This window comes from Esox lucius, chromosome 11 (assembly GCF_011004845.1).
Source record: "Esox lucius isolate fEsoLuc1 chromosome 11, fEsoLuc1.pri, whole genome shotgun sequence".
NCBI lineage: Eukaryota > Metazoa > Chordata > Actinopteri > Esociformes > Esocidae > Esox > Esox lucius.
The window spans coordinates 29,325,086-29,350,669 of record NC_047579.1 but is presented as its reverse complement, the minus strand read 5'-3'; the positions used below and the strand labels follow the sequence as shown (position 1 = coordinate 29,350,669).

General features: G+C 42.9%; 1 protein-coding gene across 2 annotated transcripts in view; it reads right to left on the bottom strand.

Moving 5' to 3' along the window:
- The window catches only part of prkacaa (protein kinase, cAMP-dependent, catalytic, alpha, genome duplicate a), a 28,463-nt gene extending 3,670 nt beyond the window's left edge, over nt 1–24,793 (bottom strand). Inside the window, exons 1-9 of one of the 2 annotated variants that reach the window (XM_010874380.3) lie at nt 24,110–24,793; nt 18,009–18,070; nt 17,270–17,398; nt 15,872–15,970; nt 15,503–15,585; nt 12,309–12,435; nt 12,079–12,174; nt 11,729–11,851; nt 4,654–4,818 (exon numbers count right to left, since the gene is read on the bottom strand). In XM_010874380.3, coding sequence (XP_010872682.1) covers nt 4,654–4,818; nt 11,729–11,851; nt 12,079–12,174; nt 12,309–12,435; nt 15,503–15,585; nt 15,872–15,970; nt 17,270–17,398; nt 18,009–18,070; nt 24,110–24,155 — 930 coding nt within the window. In that variant the 5' untranslated portion in view covers nt 24,156–24,793. Of the gene's footprint in view, nt 1–4,653; nt 4,819–11,728; nt 11,852–12,078; nt 12,175–12,308; nt 12,436–15,502; nt 15,586–15,871; nt 15,971–17,269; nt 17,399–18,008; nt 18,071–19,431; nt 19,838–24,109 lie in introns of those variants that run through there. The other variant, XM_010874379.5, reaches the window with a different exon arrangement.
- Nucleotides 24,794–25,584: the final 791 nt, after the last annotated feature.

Sequence of the window (25,584 nt, the reverse complement as noted above, 5' to 3'; positions counted from 1 at the left end):
CTTGGGGTTGTACTCATCCTTCTTCCTCCAAACACGGCGAGTGGAGTTTAGACCAAAAAGTTATATTTTTGTTTCATCAGAACACATGACCTTCTCCCATTCCTCCTCTGGATCATCCAGATGGTCATTGGCAAACATCAGCTAGCTTGAGCAGGGGGACCTTGTGTGTGCTGCAGGATTTTAATCCATGAAGGCATAATGTGTTACTAATGGTTTTCTTTGAAACAGTGTTCCCAGCTCTCGTCAGGTCATTAACCAGGTCCTGCCGTGTAGCTCTGGGCTGATCCCTCACCTTCCTCATGATCATTGATGCCCCACGAGGTGAGACCTTGCATGGAGCCCCAGACCGAGGGAGATTGACCGTCATCTTGAACTTCTTCCATTTTCTAATAATTGCGCCAACAGTTGTTGCCTTCTCACCAAGCTGCTTGGCTATTGTCCTGTAGCCTACAATTTTATCCCTGATGTCCTTACACAGCTCTCTGGTCTTGGCCATTGTGGAGAGGTTGGAGTCTGAGTGTGTGGACAGGTGTCTTTTATACAGGTAACAAGTTCAAACAGGTGCAGTTAATACAGGTAATGAGTGGAGAATAGGAGGGCTTCTTAAAGAAAACCTAACATGTCCGTGAGAGACTAAATTTTTACTGGTTGGTAGGTGATCAAATACTTATGTCATGCAATAAAATGCAAATTAATTATTTAAAAATCATACAATGTGATTTTCTGGATTTTCATCTCTCACAGTTGAAGTGTACCTATGATAAAAATTTCAGACCTCTACATGCTTTGTAAGTAGGAAAACCTGCAACATTTTCAGTGTATCAAATACTTGTTCTCCCCACTGTATATATTTTCTATGATTACATAATGCATTTGTATGATCGACCAATCTGTGACAGTGGAAGTGTAGCCAGTGTTGCCAGATGGGAAAGTTTCCTGCATAATTAGGCTATTTTTAATGACAGTGTGCAGTTTTTACGTGGAGTCCACGGGTGATTGGGCCTATACTGTCAGTGAATCTGGCAACTCTGGGTATAACGTCAGATTTTGTCGGCTCGTTTGCTAGGATTTGAACAGTGGAAAATGTATTAACAAAACATAAAAATGGAACGTAGAAATGTCTGCCACTCAGAGGAAAGAAAAAACATTATAAAAGTGAAATATAATGTGCCCTTCAGAAACGTCTTTACTAAAAGTTGTTGAGTAGCAGAAGCAAGAGAAAATGGATAGATCTGACGTTACAATGACAGGTGCAACATCTCAGCTTATAGAGAAAGAGATTACAGTTATGATTCACATCCAAAAGCGGCTAGCAGCAAAGTTTTATATGTGCAGGTACACTTGGTTGTAACCCAATAACAAGCTTCTGTTCATCATGGTAAGAGACATTTTTGGGAGAATCGTTTTAAATTTATATTATCTGACTCTCTTAATTGGGAAGTCAATCAGGTAGCAAGACTTTTGCAATGGGGGAGTGGTGGGGTGGGGGCCTCTGCGGCTAAGGTTTGCACCCATGGCTAAGCTCCGCCACTGTGTAGGAACAAATTAACTTGTTGAGGAAGGGTTTAAATTGTCTCTATGGCAGAAAAATACCCACAAAAATGATGGACAATAACATACAATATTGCATGCTCCCTTGCACTAAACTTAACTCTAAACCAAACCTAACACTAACCTAAACCTCAGTAACATTTGTCTAAATGTTACCTAGATGTAACGCCTAACATTAACCCTGAAACTTAACCAACAACCCCTGGACCTTAAAGAAACCCCAATTCTAACTCTAAAATGAATTGGTAGTTTCACCCTAAACCTTAACCCTGAGCCAGAAATTGACTTTTGCCTCATGGGGACCGGCAAAAGGTCCCCATGAGTCAAAGCTTTTCTGGTTTTACTATACTCATGAGTATAGTTAGACCTAAAACACACACACAGTTGTGCTCATAAGTTTGCATACCCTGGAAATTGTCAAATTTTGGCATTGATTTTGAATATATGACTGATGCAAAAAAACTTTTATTTAAGGACAGTTATCATATGAAGCCATTTATTATCACATCGTTGTTTGGCTCCTTTTTAAATCATAATGATAACAGAAATCGCCCAAATGGCCCTGATCAATAGTTTACATACCCTTGAATGTTTGGCCTTGTTACAGACACACAAGGTGACACACACAGGTGAAAATGGCAATGAAATTATTAGTGTCAGTGTATAAATAGTCAAAGTGTTTGTTAGCTCTCACGTGGATGCACTGAACAGGCTAGATACTGAGCCATGGGGAGCAGAAAAGAACTGTCAAAAACACCTGTGTAACAAGGTAACGGAACTTTATAAAGATGAAAGAGGATACAAAAATTCATCCAAAGCCTTGCAAATGCCAGTCATTACTGTTCAATCACTTACTAAGAAGTGGAAAATTCAGGGATCTCTTTATACCAAGCAAAGGTCAGGTAGACAGAGAAAGATTTCAGCCAAAATTTACAGAAGAATTGTTCGGGATACAAGGAAAACCCCCCAGGTAACCTCAGGAGAAATACAGGCTGCTCTGGAAAAAGACAGTGTTTGTTTCAATGAGAACAATATATGACGATACTTGAACAAAGATTAGCTGCATGGTCGAGATGCCAGAAAGACGACAATACTGTGCTAATGCCACAAAGAAAGCCTGTTTACTACATGCCCGACAACACCTTGACACGTCTCACAGCTTCTGCCACACTGTAATTTGGAGTGAAGAGATCGAAATAGAGCTTTATGGTCACAACCATAAGCGCTATGTTTGGAGAAGGAACAAGGCCTGTAGTGAACAAAATACCACCCCCACTGTGAAGCATGGTGGTGGCTCACTGATGTTTAGGGGGGGTGTGAGCTCTAAAGGCATGGGGAATCTTGTAAAAATTGATGGCAAGATGAATGCAGCATGTTGTTATCAGAAAATACTGGCAGGCAATTTGCATTTTTCTGCATGAAAGCTGCGCATGGGATGCTCTTGGACTTTCCAGCACGACAATGACCCTAAGCACAAAGCCAAGTTCAACCTCCAGTGGTTACAGCACAAAAAGGTGAAGGTTCTTGAGTGGCCATCAGTCTCCTGACCTTAATATCATCGAGCCCCTTTATGGAGATCTCAAACGTGCGGTTCATTCAAGATGACCAAAGACTTTGCACGACCTGGAGGCATTTTACCAAGACGAATGGGCAGCTATACCACCTGCAAGAATTCAGGGCCTCATAGACAACTATTACAAAATACTGCATGCTGTCATTGATGTTAAAGGGGGCAATAAACAGTAAAAAAAACAAAGGGAATACAGACTTTTGAACAGGGGTCAGTTAATTTTTTTCTTTGTGGCAATTTTTTTAATGTGAATCCCTAAGGAAATAGGACACGTGTTTCGCCTATTCACTCATGTTTTCGTTACAAATGGTATATGCAATACCAATTCTCCAAGGGTATGCAAACTTGTGAGCAGAACTGTATTTTATATATCTATAGCAAGCTACTTCTTAATTGCCTTTATATTAGGCACATTCTTCTCTTCCCTGCATCTTTTCCCTAGATCCTTATTGTACCAGAGAAAGTATTGCACTACGTTTCTGTCAATAAGTGTCAAATAAGGGTTAACTAAAAGAGCAACAAAGATGTTAGAGTGGTCATTTTGTTATAAGCAGGGCAGATACTGCAAAGAGCCCTCAAACTCTGGACCTTGAAACCAGTTCCACCTTGTTTTTTCATTCCAACCTTTTAATCAGGGACTTATTTAGACCTGAGACACCAGGTGAGTTCATTTAATGATGAACTAGAATAGAAAACAAGACATCGTAGTGTAAGAGTTGAATTCCCCTGGCATCACAGCCTGAAGTAACCAAAAATGTCTGAACCTCTACAGTATTACTAGAGAATTAATTGTGGCATATGAATAATTGTAAGAGCAAAAACATTTGCGGTATGATTAAGGAAATTACCATATTCAAGAACATTTGGGAAAATCTACTTTTAAAAGTATTTTTTTTCTGTGACTGTATTATGCTTGGTGCACTGACGGATGAATACATTTCACTCTATGGCTCTTGCAACTTGAATGCGCCTTGACAGGAATATAGGCATAGACCGCACATGCTGAACAGGTTAATAAGAAAATATCACTACTATGTTTAATGGAAATTCACATCCTAAGAAGGAAGATATAGACTTTCAATGACTTGGCCAGCAGCTACTAAACAACCATTTGATGACACATTATGGACTTCAATACCTTTCATCTTACCACTGGACCGTTAGCAATAATTGTGCTTGTCAGTTCAGTGAAAACAAACACTATTGGATTACAGTTTTTGGGGAAAATATTTAATAGAGTAGACAAGCTGCTGTATTCAGCCATGCCGTCTGATCAGAGATTTTATTACAGACCTGTAATTATCTAAAAGAAGCAACCTGTCCAGAAGCCACCTGATGGATATCCCTCAGTGACAATGTCATTGGTCAACAAGACCACTGGTTACAGACACGTCATTGGTCAACAAGACCACATTCCAGTTTTGAGAAAGACTGAGTAATGCATGTGTCAATCTGGCAGCCTCATCAGGTTTTCAAACCAGAAGCCGCCGAATGGTGTCAACTCTTAACCGCACCCCCACCACCCTTCTCACCTTTCTCTGGTAAATGGCAATCCAGTCGGTGGTGGCAAACCACCTGTGGCCCTTGATGTCATTGACTCCATTCCGTAGGTTGCCAAAGCGCTTGGTCAGGTCCACCTGCAGCAAGTTCCTCAGCAGATCCTTTAGGTCGGAGCTGAAGTGGGAGGGGAAGCGCACCTGGAGACAGAGACACACAGTTGTGTTCAGCGATTACAAAACCGAGGAAACACTGCAGTTTGGTTTTTACTTTCCCCTAATAAACTTTCCATTTAGCAGAATCTTATTCGTAAAGAACACAGTAACTTGATCTTAGGTAGGTGCGTCAAAAACAGAAACCAGAAATTGTGAGTGCATTTTACTGAATGGATTAGCCATCAAAGTCATTACTAGAAGGAAAACCATTCTGTAGGCTATATACACACACTACTGTTCAAAAGTTGGGGGTCACTTAGAAATGTCCTTGTTTTCCCTGAAAACATACATGAAATGAGTTTGCAAAATAGCAAAATAAATAGGAAATAGTAATTGACAAGGTTAAAAATTATTTTTAATTTAGTGTCATTCAAATGTTTTTGTCAAACAATCCTCCATTTGCAGTAATTACAGCCTTGCATACCTTTGGCGTGCTAGTTGTCTATGTTGAGGTAATCTGAAGAGATTTCACCCCATGCTTCCTGAAGCACGTACCACAAGTTGGACTGGCTTGATGGGCACTTCTTACATACCAGAGTCAAGCTGCTCCCACAAAAGCTCAAAATGGTTGAGGCCCGGTGACTGTGTTGGCCACTCCATTATAGACAGAATACCAGCCGACTACTTCCTACCTAAATAGTTCTTGAATAGTGTGGAGCTGTGCTTTGGGTCATTGTCCTGCTGTAGGAGGAAATTGTCTCCAATAAATTGGCCATCTACAGGGTATGGCATTGGGGTTGCAAAATGGAGTAATAGCCTGCCTTTTACTCTGTACAAATCTCCCACTTCACAATCACCAAAGCACCCCGAGAGCATTATATTTCCTCCCCCATGCTTGACAGATGGCACCAAGCACTTCTCCAGCATCTTTTTATTTTGTCTGCATCTCACAAATGTTCTTCTTTGTGATCATAACACCTCAAACTTAGATTAGTCTGTCCACAACACATTTTACCCCTAATCGTCCTGTCCAGTGTCTGTGTTCTTCTGCCCATATTAACCTTTTCTTTATATTGGCCAGTCCGAGATATGGCTTTTTCATTGCAACTCTGCCTAGGAGGCCAGCATCCCAAAGTCACCCCTTCACTGTTGATTTTGAGACTGGTGTTTTGTATGTACAATTTAATGAAGCTGCCAGTTGAGGACCTGTGAGGCTGTTTTAGAATTAGACAATGTATTTGTCTTCTTGCTCAGTTGGCAACGGCCCCCCCGCCCCCCGCTTTTCTTTTAAAAACAGTGACCCCAAACTTTGGAATAGTTGTCTAAAATAAAAAGGGTAAAGGCCAGGAATTAGTACATTAGTCTTATTTCAGGTTGAGTTTGAGAAGACTTCTGAAAATGGCCAAAACTGCTTTAAGGGAAAGCTGGGGGCAATTTTCGGAGAACCTGGACAGAGCTGTCCTACAGTAGGGGTGGGACAGCGAATAAAACAGTGGTGGTAATACAACACATTAGGGTATGGATGTCAGCACTGCCTAAAGGTAGAGAGAGCAAGTTCCTCCACGGTCTGGTAGTGAATGTAAGCATTAACTATGTTCGAAATCTAAAAAAGGTTTAAAATATATTTAATCTACACAAATAGGACACCCAGGTGGGGCAGTGGTCTATGACAGTTGGTCAAAGCACCATTGTGTGTGTGTGTGTGTGTGTGTGTGTGTGTGTGTGTGTGTGTGTGTGATAGATATATATAAGTGATTTACATGGTTACATGATTCCCTAAACTTCGTTGTAGGTTGCTTTACATGAAAGATTTTGCAAACGGTGTAGATATTTTAAAACAAGGAAATTACAATTGAGACAAATGTTTGTTCCAGTCACAAAATCAAACCATTGACAATAATGCCAGGCCAGGGAGAAATCAATAGGCAAATATTACACAACCGGTCAAAAGTTTTAGAACACCTTGAAGTTCACACAGTTTATTGTATTAATGGAAATCAAATATCGTTTGAAAATATCGTTTGAGAAGTTTACACAAATGTGTTGCACTTGTAGGTTGATTTGCTTTCACCCTTCTGCCCAGTTAATCCCAAACCAGCTTGTCTGGAGACTGCTGGCCATTCCATGATTTGAAGCCATCCATCTTGCCCTTTTTTTTCCTCAGGTAGTTCTGACATAACCTGGAGGTATGTATTGAGCAATTATCTTGCTCTAGGATGAACCCCTGACCAAATTGGCGTACACCAGAGGTTATCGCATGGTGCGTGTGGTAGCTGTTTTGGTAGCTGTTTTGGTTCAGGGTACCATTCTGTTCAAGTAGCTGACTCAGAATCTAGCAGAAGAGCCCCAGACCATCATGCCTCTTTCTCAATGTTTGATAGCTGATGTCACACACTCCCTTTGCCTCTGAATAACCATCCTTTTGCCTCTGACAGTGTACAAAAAAAACTCTGTGAGAAACCAAAGATCTCAGTGGGTTCTTACTTCAAGCTACAGCTTGAAGTCTTCTCTTCCCAGTTGAAACTAAGACTTACTTCAACCAGTGCTAAGCGGTTGTTGTCCTGTAAGCCGCCCATCACGCAACCTGTCCAAATAATGCTTTAGAGGGTGTAGTAACAGTCTATTTTTATACAGACAGAATGTTAGTAATTAATCAACAAACATTGGGACACCTGTAGGAATAGTTAGCGTCAAGTTTCAAGACTTAATTTACTTCCATTGCAGCATAGCAGCTATAAGTTGTTAACCCATAACTTGTTCCCTGAAAAAGGACTTTATAACTCTGAAAGGTACATAATGTTTCCAGGTAACCAACCCTTATTAAAAAATCTGTCAGTTTACTGCTTACCTTTGCACCATTTCAGGTTATAACACTGGACATGAACTGCATATACTTCACAAAAAAACAACATTTGATCAGTACTGTAAAACAAACATTTTCTGCAATTACAATGTAAAGGAAAAAATAAATCCCAGCATCCTTGTATTGCTGGACCTCAGAGCAGCCTTTGAAACAATCAGCCATGAGATGCATGTCGAGCAACTACTTGGCCTGTCAGACAACGTTCTGGATTGGTTCAGCTTTTACTGATCTCGTCCAACGTAGACATTGGCCCCAGTTAGTCAAACCTCAGTGGTGTCTACATAAAGGCAAGGCCATAATTGTGAAGTGAAAAATCAGTAAGGACAATTTTTAAAAGATTGGGCCAAAAAGGGCCCCAAATATTTATAAATTTTTTTGTGACTTCTTACATGTGCCAATTTGTGCAATGTCAGAAAAACCTCTTGCTTTTAAACTTGGAATTTCATAGCTAACTGAGGTACGATAGTGATTCTGTTTATAGACAATGCACATAACATATTAAACTGTACATCCGGCCTGAAATGGGAGGTCTAGAACTTATTTTTTTTTATTGAAAAGCCCCAGACTGAACCTATAACATTCAAACTTAATTTAATTTTTAGAATGTTACTTGCCATAATCAATTCCTAAATATATATTTTTTTAAAAGCAACATGAACAAGGCAATTCAATTCTAATTATAGACTCAATTGTTAATGAAATGGAAAGAGGGCTGAGGCATTGCTCTGCTTTTGTGACATTTCAGTCAAACAAGTTCTATTCGAAAAAGTTGTTGCACCTGGACAACTGCCCAGTTATAGGGTCTGGTAGGAAAAGGAAAAGTGCACTTTTAGAACATAACAGCAGATTTTGCACTTGGGTTATTATAGAGGTAAAATGTCAATGGCATTCAAGTTAGTCTCTCTTCGCTCAAAGGTGTGGCCTTTGCGGATATTGGCCTTTGCGGATATGTTGAAGAAAACAGTATGACTAGATGAGGAATGTAAAGTGTATATGTTTTGAGTATTGTATTTCTATTGTGAACTTGTGTGATGTGATTATTACAACTATGATACATATGTGATGTTTGGTTGTCTTACCATGGTTGTGTTGTTAAGAATATAACCAAAAGGCATTTAAAAAAACAAACTATTTTGGATAGGTTGCTAGCAACTTCTGTAGGTTACAAATTGTGTTTTCTGGAATCTAAAATAACAGTCACAAAACTGTGCAGACAGTGAATCTTCACCACACTTAGAAAAACATTATTTAGTTTTTCTGGCATAACATGTGTTTGTCTTGAAGGGAAAAAAACTATTTCCTTGAATAAGAGGCAGTTTTTCACATCACTCTTGATCCTGACAAACTACCCAGACCATGCTAATTACAACTATATACAATAACATGATGCTGCCACCATAGTACTGGAAGACAGAGGGATTTACGCTGTGTTGTGTGATATTAGACTGAGTCACACACAGCAATATCTCCAAAATAACACCGTTGTCATGCCTCCCTTGGAGGAGTAGAGAATTGTGCATTTGCCAAAATGTTTTGAATGGAGCACTTTGCATCCACCGGGGCAAGGTTTTAATTGGATGTTACATTTGAAAAATCCTTCTCCACATGCCCGTTGATGCTACTTATGCTGCCAATGTTCAAACGAGATAAAAGACATGGTAAGCCTCATGACACTTCCTTTTCTTCACCGCTTCAGACCTACTGTCAGCACACAGGTTGGTGATTGACATTAAGATGTATCCAATACCAACAATAAAATATTGAGTTCAGTGGTAAATGATGAGGGACCCTAAAGTACCCTCCAGGAACATTTGCTTTATAAGAACGTAGTAATACTGAATACATTGGGGTGTTGGTGAAAAAATGAAGATGAGCTTTCCTTGGATCGTTTTTCCTGAAACTATTAAAAAGTCCTTGTTTTTCCAAATCCAGTTACATCAGCGGTCTGGGTGGCTCCAGCAAGACTATCCTTTTTCCACCAACAGCATCTTAAACGAGCACATTAGCTCTATTCACATTAGATCTTAAAGCTTTTTTCAATAAAACAATTCATATTTAAATTAAGGAAATAAGTAGACATGGAGGCTTTTATTCAAGAAAACTTTGCGCTAGAGACAGAGGTTTGTTCTTAAAGCAGTATGGATGAACAGTAATGCCAAATGTATGACAAAAAGAGGTACTACTTACATCGATAATAAATATTACAGTTCTACAAAGAGAATGGGACTATATGGGACGAGCAGAATCAGCAGGCTCCAAAAAAGTGGAGATCCATTTCATGCTTTTAATACAAATACACTTTAGCCAATACAACCAAAGACCTTTTCCTTGTTGTGTTGCTGAACGTTGACTGTCCACTTGTGATGACCTGGTCAATGAGTCTCTTGTTGTCATTGTCCAAAATGTAATGAAACTGGCGCTAGACTATCACAGGATCTCTGTGGCAAATTAGGAGGTATCGGGCAAACTGAATTAAATTGACCAAACTACAAAAATTACCAAACAACAACCAAACTAAGTTAAAACGAGAAAGATGGGCTAAAGCACCAAACAGGTAGGTTTGCTAGCTAGTAATCAAAACATATTTGGTAGGGGAAATGTGAAAAGTTGTGTATTCTCTATTAGCCTAGCATTGGATAGCTTCGCTTAGTTTGATGCAGTCAAACAGCTACATTGTAACCAGAAGAGATAACAAGTAATACGTTTGTTTACAAGGCTACCGTGAGTCGACGTGGTTGCTCTCTCCTGTGCCCATATCCTCTCACAAAGAATGATCCAATTTCCCTGCTGCTTTACTTCTCTGCATTACTTCTAGCTGCTAAAACATTGTTTTTCTCCCCTACTACTACTACTATTACAGCAGTGTTTGATGCCTGTTAGTGGTAGTTCTGTGATAAACATGCTGCAATTTCTCATTTGTCAAGTACCAAAAAAAACATTGGTTCTTGATTAGGAATTGTTTTCAAAACATTAAAGGGGAACCCTTCCCCCACCTTGTGGAAAGTAGCCAAATTACAAAATCAAGTTTTCACTCAAAGTTTCACATTTGGTTGACCAACTTACAAAAGCTGTAAAAACAATATTTAACAAACATGATATACATAAAAAGCTATTTAGACTATACAGACACTAATGGAGACGGAGCGGTCTTGATATACTTTAAGATGATTTATCATCGTTGTATTCAAAGCAGATTCTATATACAATATCACAGGATCACACATAAATATCTTTCTTGTAGAGGACCAGCAAAGGTAAGCTTCTAAGAACTTCTAAAAATCATATTTCAAAACATCAATGGTGACTAGATGTTGTTGCTAGCTAAAAAGGATGATTACTCAACTAGAGATGCAATTGAGAAACAAATAATTTGTCAGCTGGCTGGTTAACTACAACGGCTAACTGGGCTACAGTACATTTTAGGTAATGTTATAGCAAACAAAGCTAACTAAACTTGGATATCTCCACTTACAGTAAAGTTGCATTAATACAAGCAAGCCCTGTTACGACAATTTCATGACACTGTACTGTAACTACAACACTTCTGTAAAAAGACAGCTGATCTTGTTAGCTAGATAGCAAAACAACTTACTTGTTGAGTAATTTACCCTCCGGTCCTGGTCCATCTGGTCTAATCTAATGGGCTGCCACATGCAAGTGGATCTCATGTCTTGCAATTCTGTTTCTGTCTCAACTTCTCCAATTCCAGTTATTCCAATTCAAACAAATACGGCTGTATGAATGCATGTTATATAAAATGTTTTGCCGTCCAGCCCTTGCCCATTACCCATCTTTAGAACACTGCCCTTGATTTGAAAGGCATTTCTATGAGGGCAAAAATCTTTTGAAAGGAAAATAGGGCTCCCACGTGACCAGTTTTTTCAAAGCCAGAGAAAATTATTTTACCTAGATATCCATCGTTCAGACAAATGTAATGGCACTCCTGCACAAGGAAACCACATTTACTTTTTGGCTGAACTTCACCAGAGCAAAAACTACAAAATAATGCTCAATGGACATTTTAAACACCTTCTCAGTCAATGTTACTGAAAGCACTGCGCGAGTAATCTGGCAGACGTGCCACACACTCACCTTCCCTGATACAATCTTCTCATAGATCTGAATGGGCTGGTCTGCAAAGAAGGGAGGATAGCCAGCAGCCATCTCATAAATCAGCACACCCAGGGCCCACCAGTCCACTGCCTTATTGTAACCCTGACAGAAAGAGGAGGGGGGGGGGGTGTAAGAGATAAAGGAGCAGAGAAGAAGACAGGGACAGAATATTCTAATTCATCCAAAGGCATAACAAAACACAAAGAATGTGTCACAGTTGTATTCATGGTCTGAAGTCACGGTTTGCTCGAGAGACACGCCGCAGCCTTTGTTGTGCTAAAGATGGCGTTATGGTTAAGAGGTGTGATGAGAGGGATGTGACCACTCACTTTGCTAAGGATGATTTCAGGGGCCAGGTACTCCGGAGTGCCACACAGCGTCCAGGTCCGGCCCTTCACTCGCTTCGCAAAGCCAAAATCTGTTACCTGAGAGGAGCAGAGATACGATGACGTCTGACGAGCATTTAGCAAATCAAAGCATGCAGAATATGTTCAGGACGCCCAGGCAGTTTGCCCACTAGTCCAATAGTTACCTAGCCTCTAATAATGGCCTGTCTCACCTGTATGTATCCCTGGTTGTCGATGAGCAGGTTCTCAGGCTTCAGGTCTCGGTAAATGAGGTCAAGTGAGTGAAGGTATTCAAAGGTCAGTACAATCTGGGCGGCATAGAAACGGGCGTGGGGCTCACTGGGGAGAAAGAGGGGACAGGATGTCCATGACAGAAATCTGTTGCAGTGACAAAAACCTTAAACACCTGTGGACACCACAATATACATGTATTTACTATCAGTCCATTGTGGAGTGGTGGTGGAAACCTGGGCAGGTAGTTGTATGTATTGAAGGACACTGGCTGTGTTTTAGAGGTTATTATGTAGTGTAATAAGGTGATGTCTTTTGAGGAGGAGTGGAAGTGTTTTTGACAGAGGAGCGTCTGGCCCCACCAAGTCTCCAACAGACCCTTGGTGATGTTAATCAGTGTCCTGGGTAACATTTGCTTCTCTAAAGATCTGGACCACCAGGTGTGGGCCGTCAGCCCCACCTTCCTGAGCTCAACTGAAGCAAATTGAAATGTTACTAAATGGATGATAATGCGGAATTTTTTCTGTAGTGTTTGGATTTACCTTGTTCCCCATAAAAGGGCTGAATAGTCTGATATGCTTTATTGGATTATATAGGTAATGCATGAAACTTTACAAGAACATTGCAGAAAGGTTTGTCCTTGTTGTTTGTCTGACAACAACTGCCGGCAACTCCCCGTCCATTTGATCATTTTGCATTGATTAAGTGGGACAGTGCCTGTCCTTTGTGTTCATTGTGTTTGCCAAGGAAAAGTAAGGCTAATTACTATTTGGGGGAGTGTTTTAGATACAGTTATACTCATAAGCTGTTTCATGGACAGGTGTGGGCTATTCTTTCGTCATTTCTTTGTCAATTAAGCAGGTAAAAGGACTGGAGTTGATTTCTGGCATGGCATTAGCATTTGGAAACTGTTGCTGTAAACCCACAACACGCGGTCAAAGGAGCTCTCAATGCAAATGAAACAGGCAGCAGAAAATTTAAAAAAAGAATAATCAGAGATATAGCAGGAACATTAGGAGTGGCCAAATCAACAGTTTGGTACATTCTGAGAAAAAAAAAAGAAGGCACTGGAAAAAAAGGCGGCTCTGAAACACAAAGAGGCCTGGACGCCACGGAAGAGAACAGTGGTGGATGGTCTTAGGATCCTAAGAAAAACCCTTTCACAACATCCAGCCAAGTGAAGAACACACTCTAGGAGGTAGGCATATCATTATCCAAGCCTACCATAAAGACTTCACAAGGAATAAATACAGATGGTTCAGTACAAGGTGCGAACCATTCATAAGCCTGAAGAATAGAAAGATCAGACTTCGTCAAAAAACAGCCTAGTTCTGGAACAGCATTCTCTGGACAGATGAAACTAAGATCAACCTGTACCAGAATGATGAGAAGAAAAAGTATGGCGAAGGATTGAAATGGCTCATGATCCAAAGCATACCACATTATCCGTAAAACACGGTGGAGACAGTGTGATGGCATGGGCATGTATGGCTTCCAATCGCACTGGGTCACTAGTGTTTATTGATGATGTGACAGAAGACAGAAGCACTCAGATGAATTCTGAAGTGTATAGGGATATATAGTCTGCTCAGATTCAGCCAAATTCAGCAACGCTGATTGGACGGCACTTCACTTTACAGATGGACAATGACCCAAAACATTTTGCGAAAGCAACAGAGTTTTTTTAAGGCCAACAGTGGAATATTATGCAATCACCTGATCTCAACGCGATCAAGCACGCATTTCACTTGCTGAAGACAAAACTTAAAGCAGAATGACTCATGAACAAACAACTGAAGACAGCTGCAGTACAGGCCTGGAAAAGCATCACAAAGGAGGAAAACCAGCATTTGATGATGTCTAAAAGCGTTCCAGACTTAAAGCAGTCATTGCCAACAAATGATTCTTGAAAAAGTTTTAGAAATGAACATTTTATATAGGATTGTGTTAATTTGTCCAATTACATTTGAGCCCCTAAAATAAGGGGACAGTGTATGAAAATGGTTGCAATTCCTAAACATTTCATACAATATTTTTGTTCAACCTCTTGAATTAAAGCTGAAAGTCTGCACATCCATTGCATCTGTTGTTTCATTTCAAATCCATTGTGGTGGCCTACAGAGCCAAAATTATGAAAGTTGTCAGTGTCCAAATATTTCCAGACCTAACTGTATGTCTGATTTTAGGATAAATAGCCATGTCTCCAAAACTTTATTTGAGTTTGTCATCGTTAAAGACACCCCCAACACATTGTGTTGTCATATTTAGGAGTTTGTCATCGTTAAAGAGACCTCCCAACACGTTGTGTTGTCATATTTAGGAGTTTGTCATCGTTAAAGACACCTCCCAACACGTTGTGTTGTCATATTTAGGAGTTTGTCATCGTTAAAGAGACCTCCCAACACGTTGTGTTGTCATATTTAGGAGTTTGTCATCGTTAAAGAGACCTCCCAACACGTTGTGTTGTCATATTTAGGAGTTTGTCATCGTTGACGAGACGTTCCAACACGTTGTGTTGTAGCTTGCTCTTACCCAAAGACTTGTAACTATGTTCTGTATTATAAATGTATTACTGGATTGGAATAAACTGTATTACTTTAACATAGATTACGAGGGCATTATTCTTTCATCTTTACTCAGGTTTGTAGAGCTACTGATAATACACACAGATGTCTAAGCAACCACACTTGGTATCCCTGAGTCCTGGCTTTCAAAGCAGACTGGGAAGGCCCAGGAACATATACCATTTTAATTGCACGGTTTGTGTTAAACGACCTACATCTTATTGCCGTTCATGATAACTGATATAGGCACGCACACACACGTAAATCGAAATGACCAGACTTGACATCCCTGAGTTCTGGGTCCCTGGGTAGGCCCAGGAACACACCCAGAACTCTCGGATGCCCACAGTGGTATCTGACCGGTCTGGGTGGACCCAGAAACACGTCAATTTAATGTTATGCCCGTGACAAAAGGAGTAGCTAACCTTTACAAAGGACTTCCTACATATGGTCATTTAAGATAACTTTTATTTCCTAACAATATGGAGTCAGATAATATATTTATTTACCACTAAGGTTACGTTCCCCTGCACTCATTCCCTCGCTGTCCCCCAGTAACTTGGTAAACCATTTCAAACCACTCTCTCATCCCTCACTACAATTACACTCACCTGAACCTGCCAATTCTCCTTAAATGTGAGAACATCTCTCCACCAGGGACATATTCCATCACCATGTACAGGTTGGTGTTGTCCTACAGAAACAGTGCGGCAAAAGTGAGATTAACATTTTCTCTTCATTTATTTTCCCTTGCAAATTGTTACAACACCATACATAGCCAATAAAACAAATGCCTGCCATTTTTTGCAAACTTGTACATTTTCACTTTATCTTCCATTTTTGTTTGCAAATTAAACATTTTCCATGCCAACAAAGCCCTTTGAATGTAAAGTGAATTGACAGAATAAGTAGTGAGTTCCTCACCTTTTTGCCCCCTTCACACAGAGAAGTAGAAACTATGTGCAAGCACGTATAAGTACCTTGAAAGAGTGCTCCAACCTCACCAGGAAGGGAAAGCTGACGGCCTGCAAGATGCGTTTCTCATTCAGTGTGTGTTCTATCTGCTTCAGCTTCACCACCTGAAGGGACAAAAAAAATAAAAAATAAAAAGACCAAAATGTTAAGCTACAGACGACTGAATGTCTCATTAATGGGCCGAGAGACCACTGGACAAATGGATGATGATAAAAATATATACTAATACAGATTCATGCCCCATATAGTCAAATACAGTACCTTCGAAAAGTTCAGACGCTTCACTTTCTCCACATTATCCATTCCCTGTTTCTATGTCAACACAATTCTGTCTCACAGGTTTATAGCAAGTTCCTTGCTCTGACAATCACTGTAAAGTGTAGGACATTATATAGACGTGTGTGTGCGTTTTTCTAAATCATGTCTAATCAACTGATTCGACACAGGTAGACTCCAATCAAGACCTGCAGCCCTTTTCAGGAGTCTGAATACTTATGTACACAAGATACATCGGTTTTTCCCATTTGCAATGAATTGGTATACATTAATAAAAAAGTTTTTCCTTTGTCTTCAGGACATTGTGAGCCATTTGCTGGCACACTTATTTCTAGCAATTATAAATATGATATATCAAACAAAATGTGGAGAAAACAGAGGGTCTGAGTACGTACTGCAGCCCCTATATATTCAAACCTACTAAGAGAAAAATATGTTTAACAAAAAATAAAATAAAGATGTGATCTTAGACTATTTTCTTATACACAATTTTCAAGAGCTTTTATATCCAGTCTGCTCTTCTAGTTTTTATTAAGTCCACACACCCTTCCTGAAAATGCATCTTTTGTTTATGTAAAACTCTGAGATAAAAATCACCCAGCGGCAGCAACAGCAGAACATTTTTCAACTTTATGCAACTTCCCAGCGAGCGTGGTGTGATGGAGTTCAGCAACTTCCAATGGCAGGGTAGATATTCTCTGCAACTCTAGAAGTCCCTTCGCTTTTCTACTCGCTAGATTAAAATTTGCTGAGAAACGGATTATTGCGGTGTCCGGTTTCCCCATTATTTATGATGCCTCTCTAGCAGAGATAGGAACTGTGCACACCAGAGGGCTTAGCGGCAGCTCCCTAGAGCTCCCTACGTGTGCACGTAGGGTAAGTAGTTTGCGCTAATCTTAAATCTGCATCAGTGTATTTAGTTATTTTTGCATTCATGTACTTTACTAGTCAGCTAAGTTACTAAGAACTAGCAACTAGCAGCTAGAAAAATAAAATATCCCTTTTCTTTTGGCATAAAATATACAATAGGACAATACTTGGATTATTCATTTTTGAAGGGATGCGTCAAGCCACAAACTGAATTTGAATCAGATGCACAACTGACACCCCATGCCACATTACAGTACCTTCTGTTTGTCAAGAATCTTCATGGCAAAATGCTGGCCCGACTCTTTGTGCTTGACCAGCATGACTCGACCAAAAGAGCCTGTGCCCAGTGTCTTCAGACGGTCAAAGCCGTCCAGGGCTGCCGTGTTCTGGAGGGAAGGAGCGCAGGGTCAGTTAGAGTGACTATAGGTCTTAAGAGGGGGCTGTGCTATGGGCCACAAATTTGGTACAACTGGACTTAACAGTTAACCCGCTCCCTAAAAAAACAAAAAAGGAATATTCAAGACAGATGCTATGACATTCAAAAATGCAGACATCTGTTGTTAGTTCAGTCTTTACTGTGCCCCATGTAATAAGTAAGGACGCCATTCTATGTAAACCAAGGTAATTTCTTTGTGGATGCCTCAATGCATTACAGAAAGGGAAAGTTCCAACATGGGTGATTAAAACCAGCAGAGGGCACACATTCCCTCTCTCAGCTGGGTATGTCTCACTGACACTGGGCTGTCTGAGCATGTGCAGAGGGCCCATATTCCCTCTCTCAGCTGGGCATGTCTGACTGACACTGGGCTGTCTGAGCATGTGCAGAGGGCCCATATTCCCTCTCTCAGCTGGGTATGTCTGACTGACACTGGGCTGTCTGAGCATGTGCAGAGGGCCCACATTCCCTCTCTCAGCTGGGTATGTCTGACTGACACTGGGCTGTCTGAGCATGTGAGGCAGGCCTGCCATTCATTCTCACACACTTTCCCAACACACCTGTGCTGGATTCTCCCATTTCTTGAGGAAATCTTCTTTGGCTTTGGCGAGAAACTCCTTCACTGTAAGAGAACACAAGAGATGCTTTAGCAACTAGCATTTTAATTACACTGATTCGACGAAACACATGCGGGAGTCTGAGTTTTTAGCAGTCATCTTTATGACCAGCAATACAGTATAAATTGTTTTCTGTAAGACATTTTACAGAAGCGTGTGTCAGTTGGAATGGCTCAGGAGGCCAGAGGCCCCAAGGCAGTCCATCTTTCCATCTCCCTCACTTTGTCAATAAACAGACAGGGCTGTGCATTTCCACTGATGTTCAGGCCAAATTGACTGAGTTCACGTTATTTAATGCATCCTCCTCTAGCCATGTCAGAACGGGAGCAGAGAGCCAATCAATACGGGCGGTCGGTGCGAATGTATTGTGATTGAATGCATTAGTATGCGTGCCAGGGAATGTTCATGGGATTTTATCCACTCCAAAATGACTTCTAACCACCTTGATATAGTTGGACGTTCTCACTCTAAACGAACAACGACATCACATTCAGAGGTGCAGAGGATTTCACCATCCTATCTTAATTGGATTCACAAAAAAGTGATTTCCTGCGTGCATTCAGACACCACGTCCCTTCTCCCGCCCTGCACCCATCCATCAGTGCACTCAACACTGAGGGCTCACATCTGTCGTCTGGCAGAAGCTGAAAGATTCAGGGAAGTTTCAATGCATTTTCCGGCTTCCAGAAACCCTGATTCTCTTACCAGTACATCAGAAGATAAACAAGGAATATTTTAAGTTCCAGGCTTGTGGAACCCCACGGGGGATCCTGGTTGGCTACAGCCTGCAGGGGGGGTGAAGGACAATATGTACCCTACATAGGCAGGTGGAAAGCAGAAAAAACGCACTTCTATCACGCTGGCAATAAAACCCGTACGCAATGCACAGAATTGGAATTACCAGCCTGAACCCTAAAGCCACAGAGACTTGATGATGAACTAATAAATCCTCTCTCATATTTGTCTATGTCCATGCAAAAGGCTGCGCATACACAAACGCACAAAAAAGGGAAGTCCAGACAGCAGGACTGAACAAAGTTCATTACAGCCATGTTGTTCCCATGCCAGAGTCATTGAGAAGGAAACCAGCCTGGTCTCCTGGGAATGACATTTGTCAGTACATTCCCCTATTCCCAGCTAAGTCAACCAACACAGCCTCCCACAGAACACCCAGGCTCCAAACAACAGGTCTGCATCCAGAACTAAGAAGCCACGCAGCAGCTCAACCGTTAAATCAATGGACATGTAGCAGAGCTCATGTCTTACTTATTAAGGTTCTGGCTGCCTTGACTAGCGTGGAGGGTGGACAGGGAATCCTCTTCTTCCCAGCCCGCCTCGCCACTTCCACACCCCCCCCCCCCCTTACCGTCAGGGATGACCACGGACAGCTCCGGTGCTGCAGCCGGCGCGTCTGCAGTCCCGGAGCCGGACCCTGACTCCCGCTTCCTGCTACCATGCCTCCTGGAGCTCTTCCTGTGGCTGTCAGAGCTTGACATCAGCCCTGTTGGCTACTGTGTCTCCACCTGCCCCTTTGCCCTCGTCCTCACTGCGGTCGACTCATCGCTCCGACGCGTCTTCGCCGGTCGCCTCTTGACCAAGTCATCCACAGACGGCCTCGATCCCGTGCACTCCTTCTGCATTCACTCTCCAGTTACGCCGCCTGGTTGTCCCAGCCAGGCACAGAGCAGAGCACCCCAGAGCCCCTGCAGTCCAGAGCCAAAGGAACAGAGCTGTGCTCTCGTTACAACCACTCACACAGATCAATTGGGCCTGGGCTCTGTTTGTATCAATATTTATTCAGCAAAGAGTTCTCCCTCCCCCTGGCCTGTAAACCCACACAAACACACACGGGGGGGGGGGGGGTTGGGTGCTGGTCACAAAGGGGAGGGGCATCACCACTCACTATTGATGAAGCCCATAGAGGAAAGGTCATGACCTATGACAAGTCCTCTGCTCTCTCAAAGCAGGAGATCATCCAAATTTCCTGGTACCATCAATTTCACCCACATCACCACAGCAGAAGGGCAAGAGTTATCCCCTCATCAAATCATGCCCAAACTGAAAGATTCATTCTGAAACTACATGAAAATAAACTTGTTACCATGAGGAAACATCAGCCCAATGCAAGAACCCATGTGAGATGAAAGATCAGGGTCAAATGAAACCAGGAGGAACTGGCAGAGACTGTACAAAATATTAATGACATCACCCAAAATACCATTAAAGAATGTTGTCATCTTGCTAGAAGGAGCATTTAGAAATGCTACAATCGTAGTATGAACAACTCCAGGAAGTGACATTGCAGCCTAGCTCAGTGCTGCCCCAACTTTATCAAGTTCAAGATAATGGAAGTTTGCATGAACAAAAATGCCCTAACTTTGTGCAATTATAATGGAAATAAGTTTGAAGGCATTGATTTTGTAAAAGAGAAGCGATGGGTACTAGTAAAAAAAAAAAAAAAAAAAAAGATAAACAGATTTTGACCTGACAGAGATCACCATACTATCATTGACAATAACGGTCAACCTTGCACCTTAAAACAGACAATTCATTCCTCCCTGGAATAATGTGCTGTTATCCAGAGTGGAAATTTTAAACCCCAATTCAAACCCATTCCCTCTACTGCCCAATGACGCCCCCCCCGTTGTGTGGTACCACCGATGACCAGGGTCGATATGCCAATCAATCTCTTCTCTCCCCTGGGCTTGGATGAGACCCTGTGACGCAAGAACGGGGGGTTAGGTTGGGCCTCGCTGACCGAGATTTAATTTCAGAGCCCGCCAAACCACATCCAGTCCACATCAGACCTCATTTAGAGAGCACAGAGCTCATCCTGCAGTGGCCCCCAGGCAACGCATTACCACAGAGGACGAGGGAAGCTGCACATACACCCAGACAGGCGGGGGAGAGATGATCCAGACACCCACACTGTTGGGGGGGGGGGTTGTGGATCACTGAGAAGTCCACGTCCCAGCCACTTCAGGCAGGCAGACCTTCCAGTCCACACGCTTTGTCTTTAGGCTGGGCTCGTCAGCGTTCCGCCACACCATAGGTGAGTGTCCGGCCCTAGGACACGCTGGTGATCATCTGAGCATGCCAAGGAGAACAAAGCCCCTTTAAAAAGAGGAGTCAGGAAGTGCTGAGCGTTGCCAACATAAACCTGGCCCTGTTATGTAAGGCGCGGCGGACCACGCCGCCTGCCCCCAAATATTTATAGGCAGAGTGAAAAGTCAAACCTAGGCGGCGTCATATCACGGGGCTAAATGCAAGTCACGGCACATGTGGTCGGACGGCCTGAGCAGCACGCGTGCCGATAGCGGAATGGTATGTAATCGCCAACACAGACACACACTGGAGGACGCCGGGATTCAGAGTTCAGGTCTCCTGGGCAGAAACACACCTGGAGCAGGGTCCATACAGAGGGAGAGCTGCCGGACGGACAGACACGAGGAAAGGTTTCCCGGGAGACAGACAAACAGCCTCACCGGAACGTCGGACGTGACGCAGCCGACACTAGGCAACAGAGCAAACACGAGGTGGTCAATCAAAAGTGCTAGCCACACCACACCAGGCCAAACAACTCAAGCCAAAACCAAAGCTAATCAAAAGTTTTAGCAGAACCCAGATCAAAAGCGTAGCAGCCCTACAGAGCACGCACGCACACACCTAGAAAAACTTCCATTTCTTTTTAATTCAACATACTGGGACGACAACTCGACTCTGGCCCATCCAATAACTGCCCTCCCACCCCTTGTGACTGAGGACACAGACTCCGCCCCCAGCAGAGTATCTCAGTAAATCAGTAACTCACTCCAGCAGTAGGCCCCTGGCTCATCCTGTGGCTGGCAGTGTCTGCCCTCCCCGTTGCTGTCTCCCAGGCAGGGCCCTACTCGTTGGAGCAGCCTCTCTGTCAGCCTGTGCAGAACCGACATGGCAGCTGGGCAGAGGCGGGGACGGGCCGAGGAACAAGTCACCTCCGGAGGGGAGCCCTAAACTTCGGGCCGAGGGCGGACGCTGGATAAGAGGCAGGTATATCTACAGTCCCCGTAGTGCTGACGAGAGCCTGTGCTGTCCTGCCCCTGGCTTGTTATTCGGACAGAGATGAAGCCTGACACTGTGCAACAGTGATTGCAGAGGCTGGACCCCACTTCCTGCCTGGGCTCACACACTGTCCACCCTGCTCCTTCCTGTGGGCCCCGGTTCAGCTCTCCACGGCAACACCTCCGTTATATCTGTCCGAAGCAGCAAAGAGGAGGGCATGCTGGTCTGGGAGACCCGGGGTGCCTGCCCACCTGACCCGGACCTTAACCCTCCCTGTCCTCTGCAGTCTGGTCCCAGAGAGTCTGCTGCCTTGTCCTTCCCCCCTGGCTGTCTGCTGGATAATGGCTGTTCTGCTGTGGCAGGCGGGACCCTCAGGACACCAGCCCCCCCCCCCCCCCCCCCCCCCCCCCCCGGTCTGCACCTGTCTCTGGGGATCAGGGCGGGCCCACAGCCAGGCGATCAAGGCTGATAAGGATGTCAGTCGTGGCATGCGAATAAGCCTCACCACATCCCCAGGACCCACCCCCCCCCCACCCCGTCCCTGCCCAGGGGTAGTCTCTTAGCACTGTGCAGTTCTCGGCTGGTCCGTCCCCCACTCGCCTCCATTTATAGAGCATCGACACCATTCAAAAACAAAGCTATGCGCTTTGATGACAGAGAAGCTGCTGAGCTGGGATGACCGGGCAGCCTGGTTCCAGTGGGGCACAGTGACATGGGGCTTAAGGCTGCCCCACTCTTCACATGTAGATTCCAGAGTCAACAAGTACCTGAGGCTCATTTCACAGATACCCATTCAAACCGAGCACACTCCAGTGTCACTGCTCGTGCTATAGATACGACACCGTTTTCCCAGACCTGTTCCAGGACCGTCACCACTCTAACTTGTACCCAAAATAAGCGTCTAATGGAGTTGGGATAGGACGCTTCTTTGCTTTCACACTCCATTGAAAGGCTCTCCGGGAATACAAGGTTCATTTCCATGGCAGAAGTGCATATTTCAGTGGTGGAGCAGAGACGGCGGACCAGGTAAGAGCCCAGGGAGGAAAGAGGAAGTGGTGGGGAGAGTAGGAACAATAGATGGCATTGACTTAAAGACTCAGAGCGACCCAGAGACAGGCAGGACAGAGAAACACACACACACACACACACACACACACATCTTGCTTATCACATGATGTTCAAGAGACTCTCAGCATCACCGTTCAGCCTGGAGAGGATCACACTGCCAGCATCATATGACCCCGCCCCTGTGCCTTTGGGAGCCCACCCGGTCTAAAAAATAAAACACCCCACTACCCTACCCTCCTCTCGCTTAAAGTCAAGTACAGTGTGGGACTCAAGGCTGATGACCACTACTTTCTATTTACATTTGGGTTCCCACGAGTAACATCCATTATATAACAGTCAGACATCCAGCTAAATCTTTGGCTTCTAAAGTTGTATAGAGCATAATAACATGGACTATTCTGACCCAGGTTCCAGGAAAAGATACATCTATTTCCCACATCAGAAATTGACATGTTTTGCATAGAAAGGTTCTACATTAATATGCCATATTACCTAACAAGTCTGACTAATGTTCCTACAGACATCCAAAGGGCACCGACAGCATGTAAAAGTCCTATGCACAGCTATTTACAATTAGTAAAGATGACATCTCCTCTGCTATCCAACAGGTGTGCCTCTGGAGAGGTCCAATCACCAGAGTTGTGTTGATAGGCTTAGATAAAGACAATTACCAAACATAGGTGAAAGGGCATACAATTAACCATGCAAGTGTACTGTACACGGGTAGGAAATATTAAAGTATACAGAAATGCATAATTGACTCCACAACAGAATAGTCTGAAAATGTGTTACGGTATTTCCTTTACCGAGATCGTTCTATTCTTTCTATGTAATACTGGGATTTGTGTCTGCTCTGCAAGTGAAAAACCTTAGTTGTAACTGTTAACTAGCAGTCAGGCGTTAACGTTAATATCCAGTAAGCAAAGTAGACTCACCACTCTCCATCTCGTTGCCCTTCTTGGCGGTGGGCGCGTTGCCCATGATTGCAGGCAAATAACGATCCCTTGGATCTGGATTACGATAGTTTGTCTTTACAAGGCTTTGGACTTTTGGATTTGAAGGAGCTAACTACTAGGTGGCTGCTATCATAACTAGCCAACAATGAGGCTTCAACTGTATTCCTCCACTAAAGTACTTTTCCTTTATCCGGGGTTGGGGGAACTCCGAGGGTGAAACTAGCTAGCTGGCCAGCTTGCGAACAAGCGCTGGCTAGCCAACGACGTAGCTAGTTAGCTTAGCCGGTGTTCCTCTATTTCCGTAGCGAATCTTGCTCAGGTCTCCCTGGTCCAGTCCAGACCGTCGAACCGGTTCGGAGCGCCTGATTGGTTGGTTAGCGTTAGCTAGCAAGCTAGCTATCGTCGCCTTCCTACTACTAGCTAGCTATCTCTAGCAGATACCAGTAAAGGCCCTTGACTTTGTAATGTATTCCGACACAAAAACCTTAACTATCGACTTATGTAAGTGTTAATTATTGCAAATCGATGTCAGCCCCTCCCTTTACTTGAGCTCAGGTCCGATGATTCCCCAAGTTTCGGAACCGATCAGCTGTGGCTTAATAGCCAAAATCAACAGTCCCCTCCATTAATCCTCAGACTACAGCGAGAGGAACTCCTGCTTCAGAGATCCACCCCCTGAATATACCTCATTGGCTAATACATATATGACAGGAGGTACGAGACAACTGTTGATTGGATATGCTTTCGGACATCCAATCGCTGTGATGTTGTGATTTGTCTATTGGTATCCCTTAAATTGTCTTCAACCCGCCTTCTCGGACCAGCTGATAACGTCATTATATTTTCTTATAGTTTACACATTGCTTGGTTTTCCTTAACATATTTGGTTAAGCTCTATAGACGAGAAATATAGGCATGATTAACCCGTTACAAAAGTTTGTCTTGTAAGTGCATAATAGCGTTTTCGACATGCAAGGCCTCCAGCAAATTGGCGGTACCGACCCCTCCCACCCGACTAATCCGTGATTGGCTGTGTGACGTCAAGACTGGCTATTTTTAGAAAGTTGGTCAGAATTTAAGGCACATTGGAGACCCTACGTTTTTAGAATATAAAAATAAATCTTTGAGCAAACATCCATGTTTTCTGACATGATCCTAGTTACAAGTGTTAATGAAGATAATGTAATTCAGTAATTTAGGTCAGATTTAAAAATTGCACAAATGGTCTTTTACCTCTATTTTTACTACCAGACAACCCGAGAATCACCAAAACTAAGCCCTTTTGCAGTATCTCTACTCCACAAAATGCTATGAAGTGAAACTGTTGATAAATGCAACACTGCTTAGATTATGATATTCAGAGAACTCTAGTCAATTCACAAAATTAGATTTAATAAGGAGTATATTTACAATAACATTTCACCATTTTGTCTTGAATACAAGTTGCCTGGCAA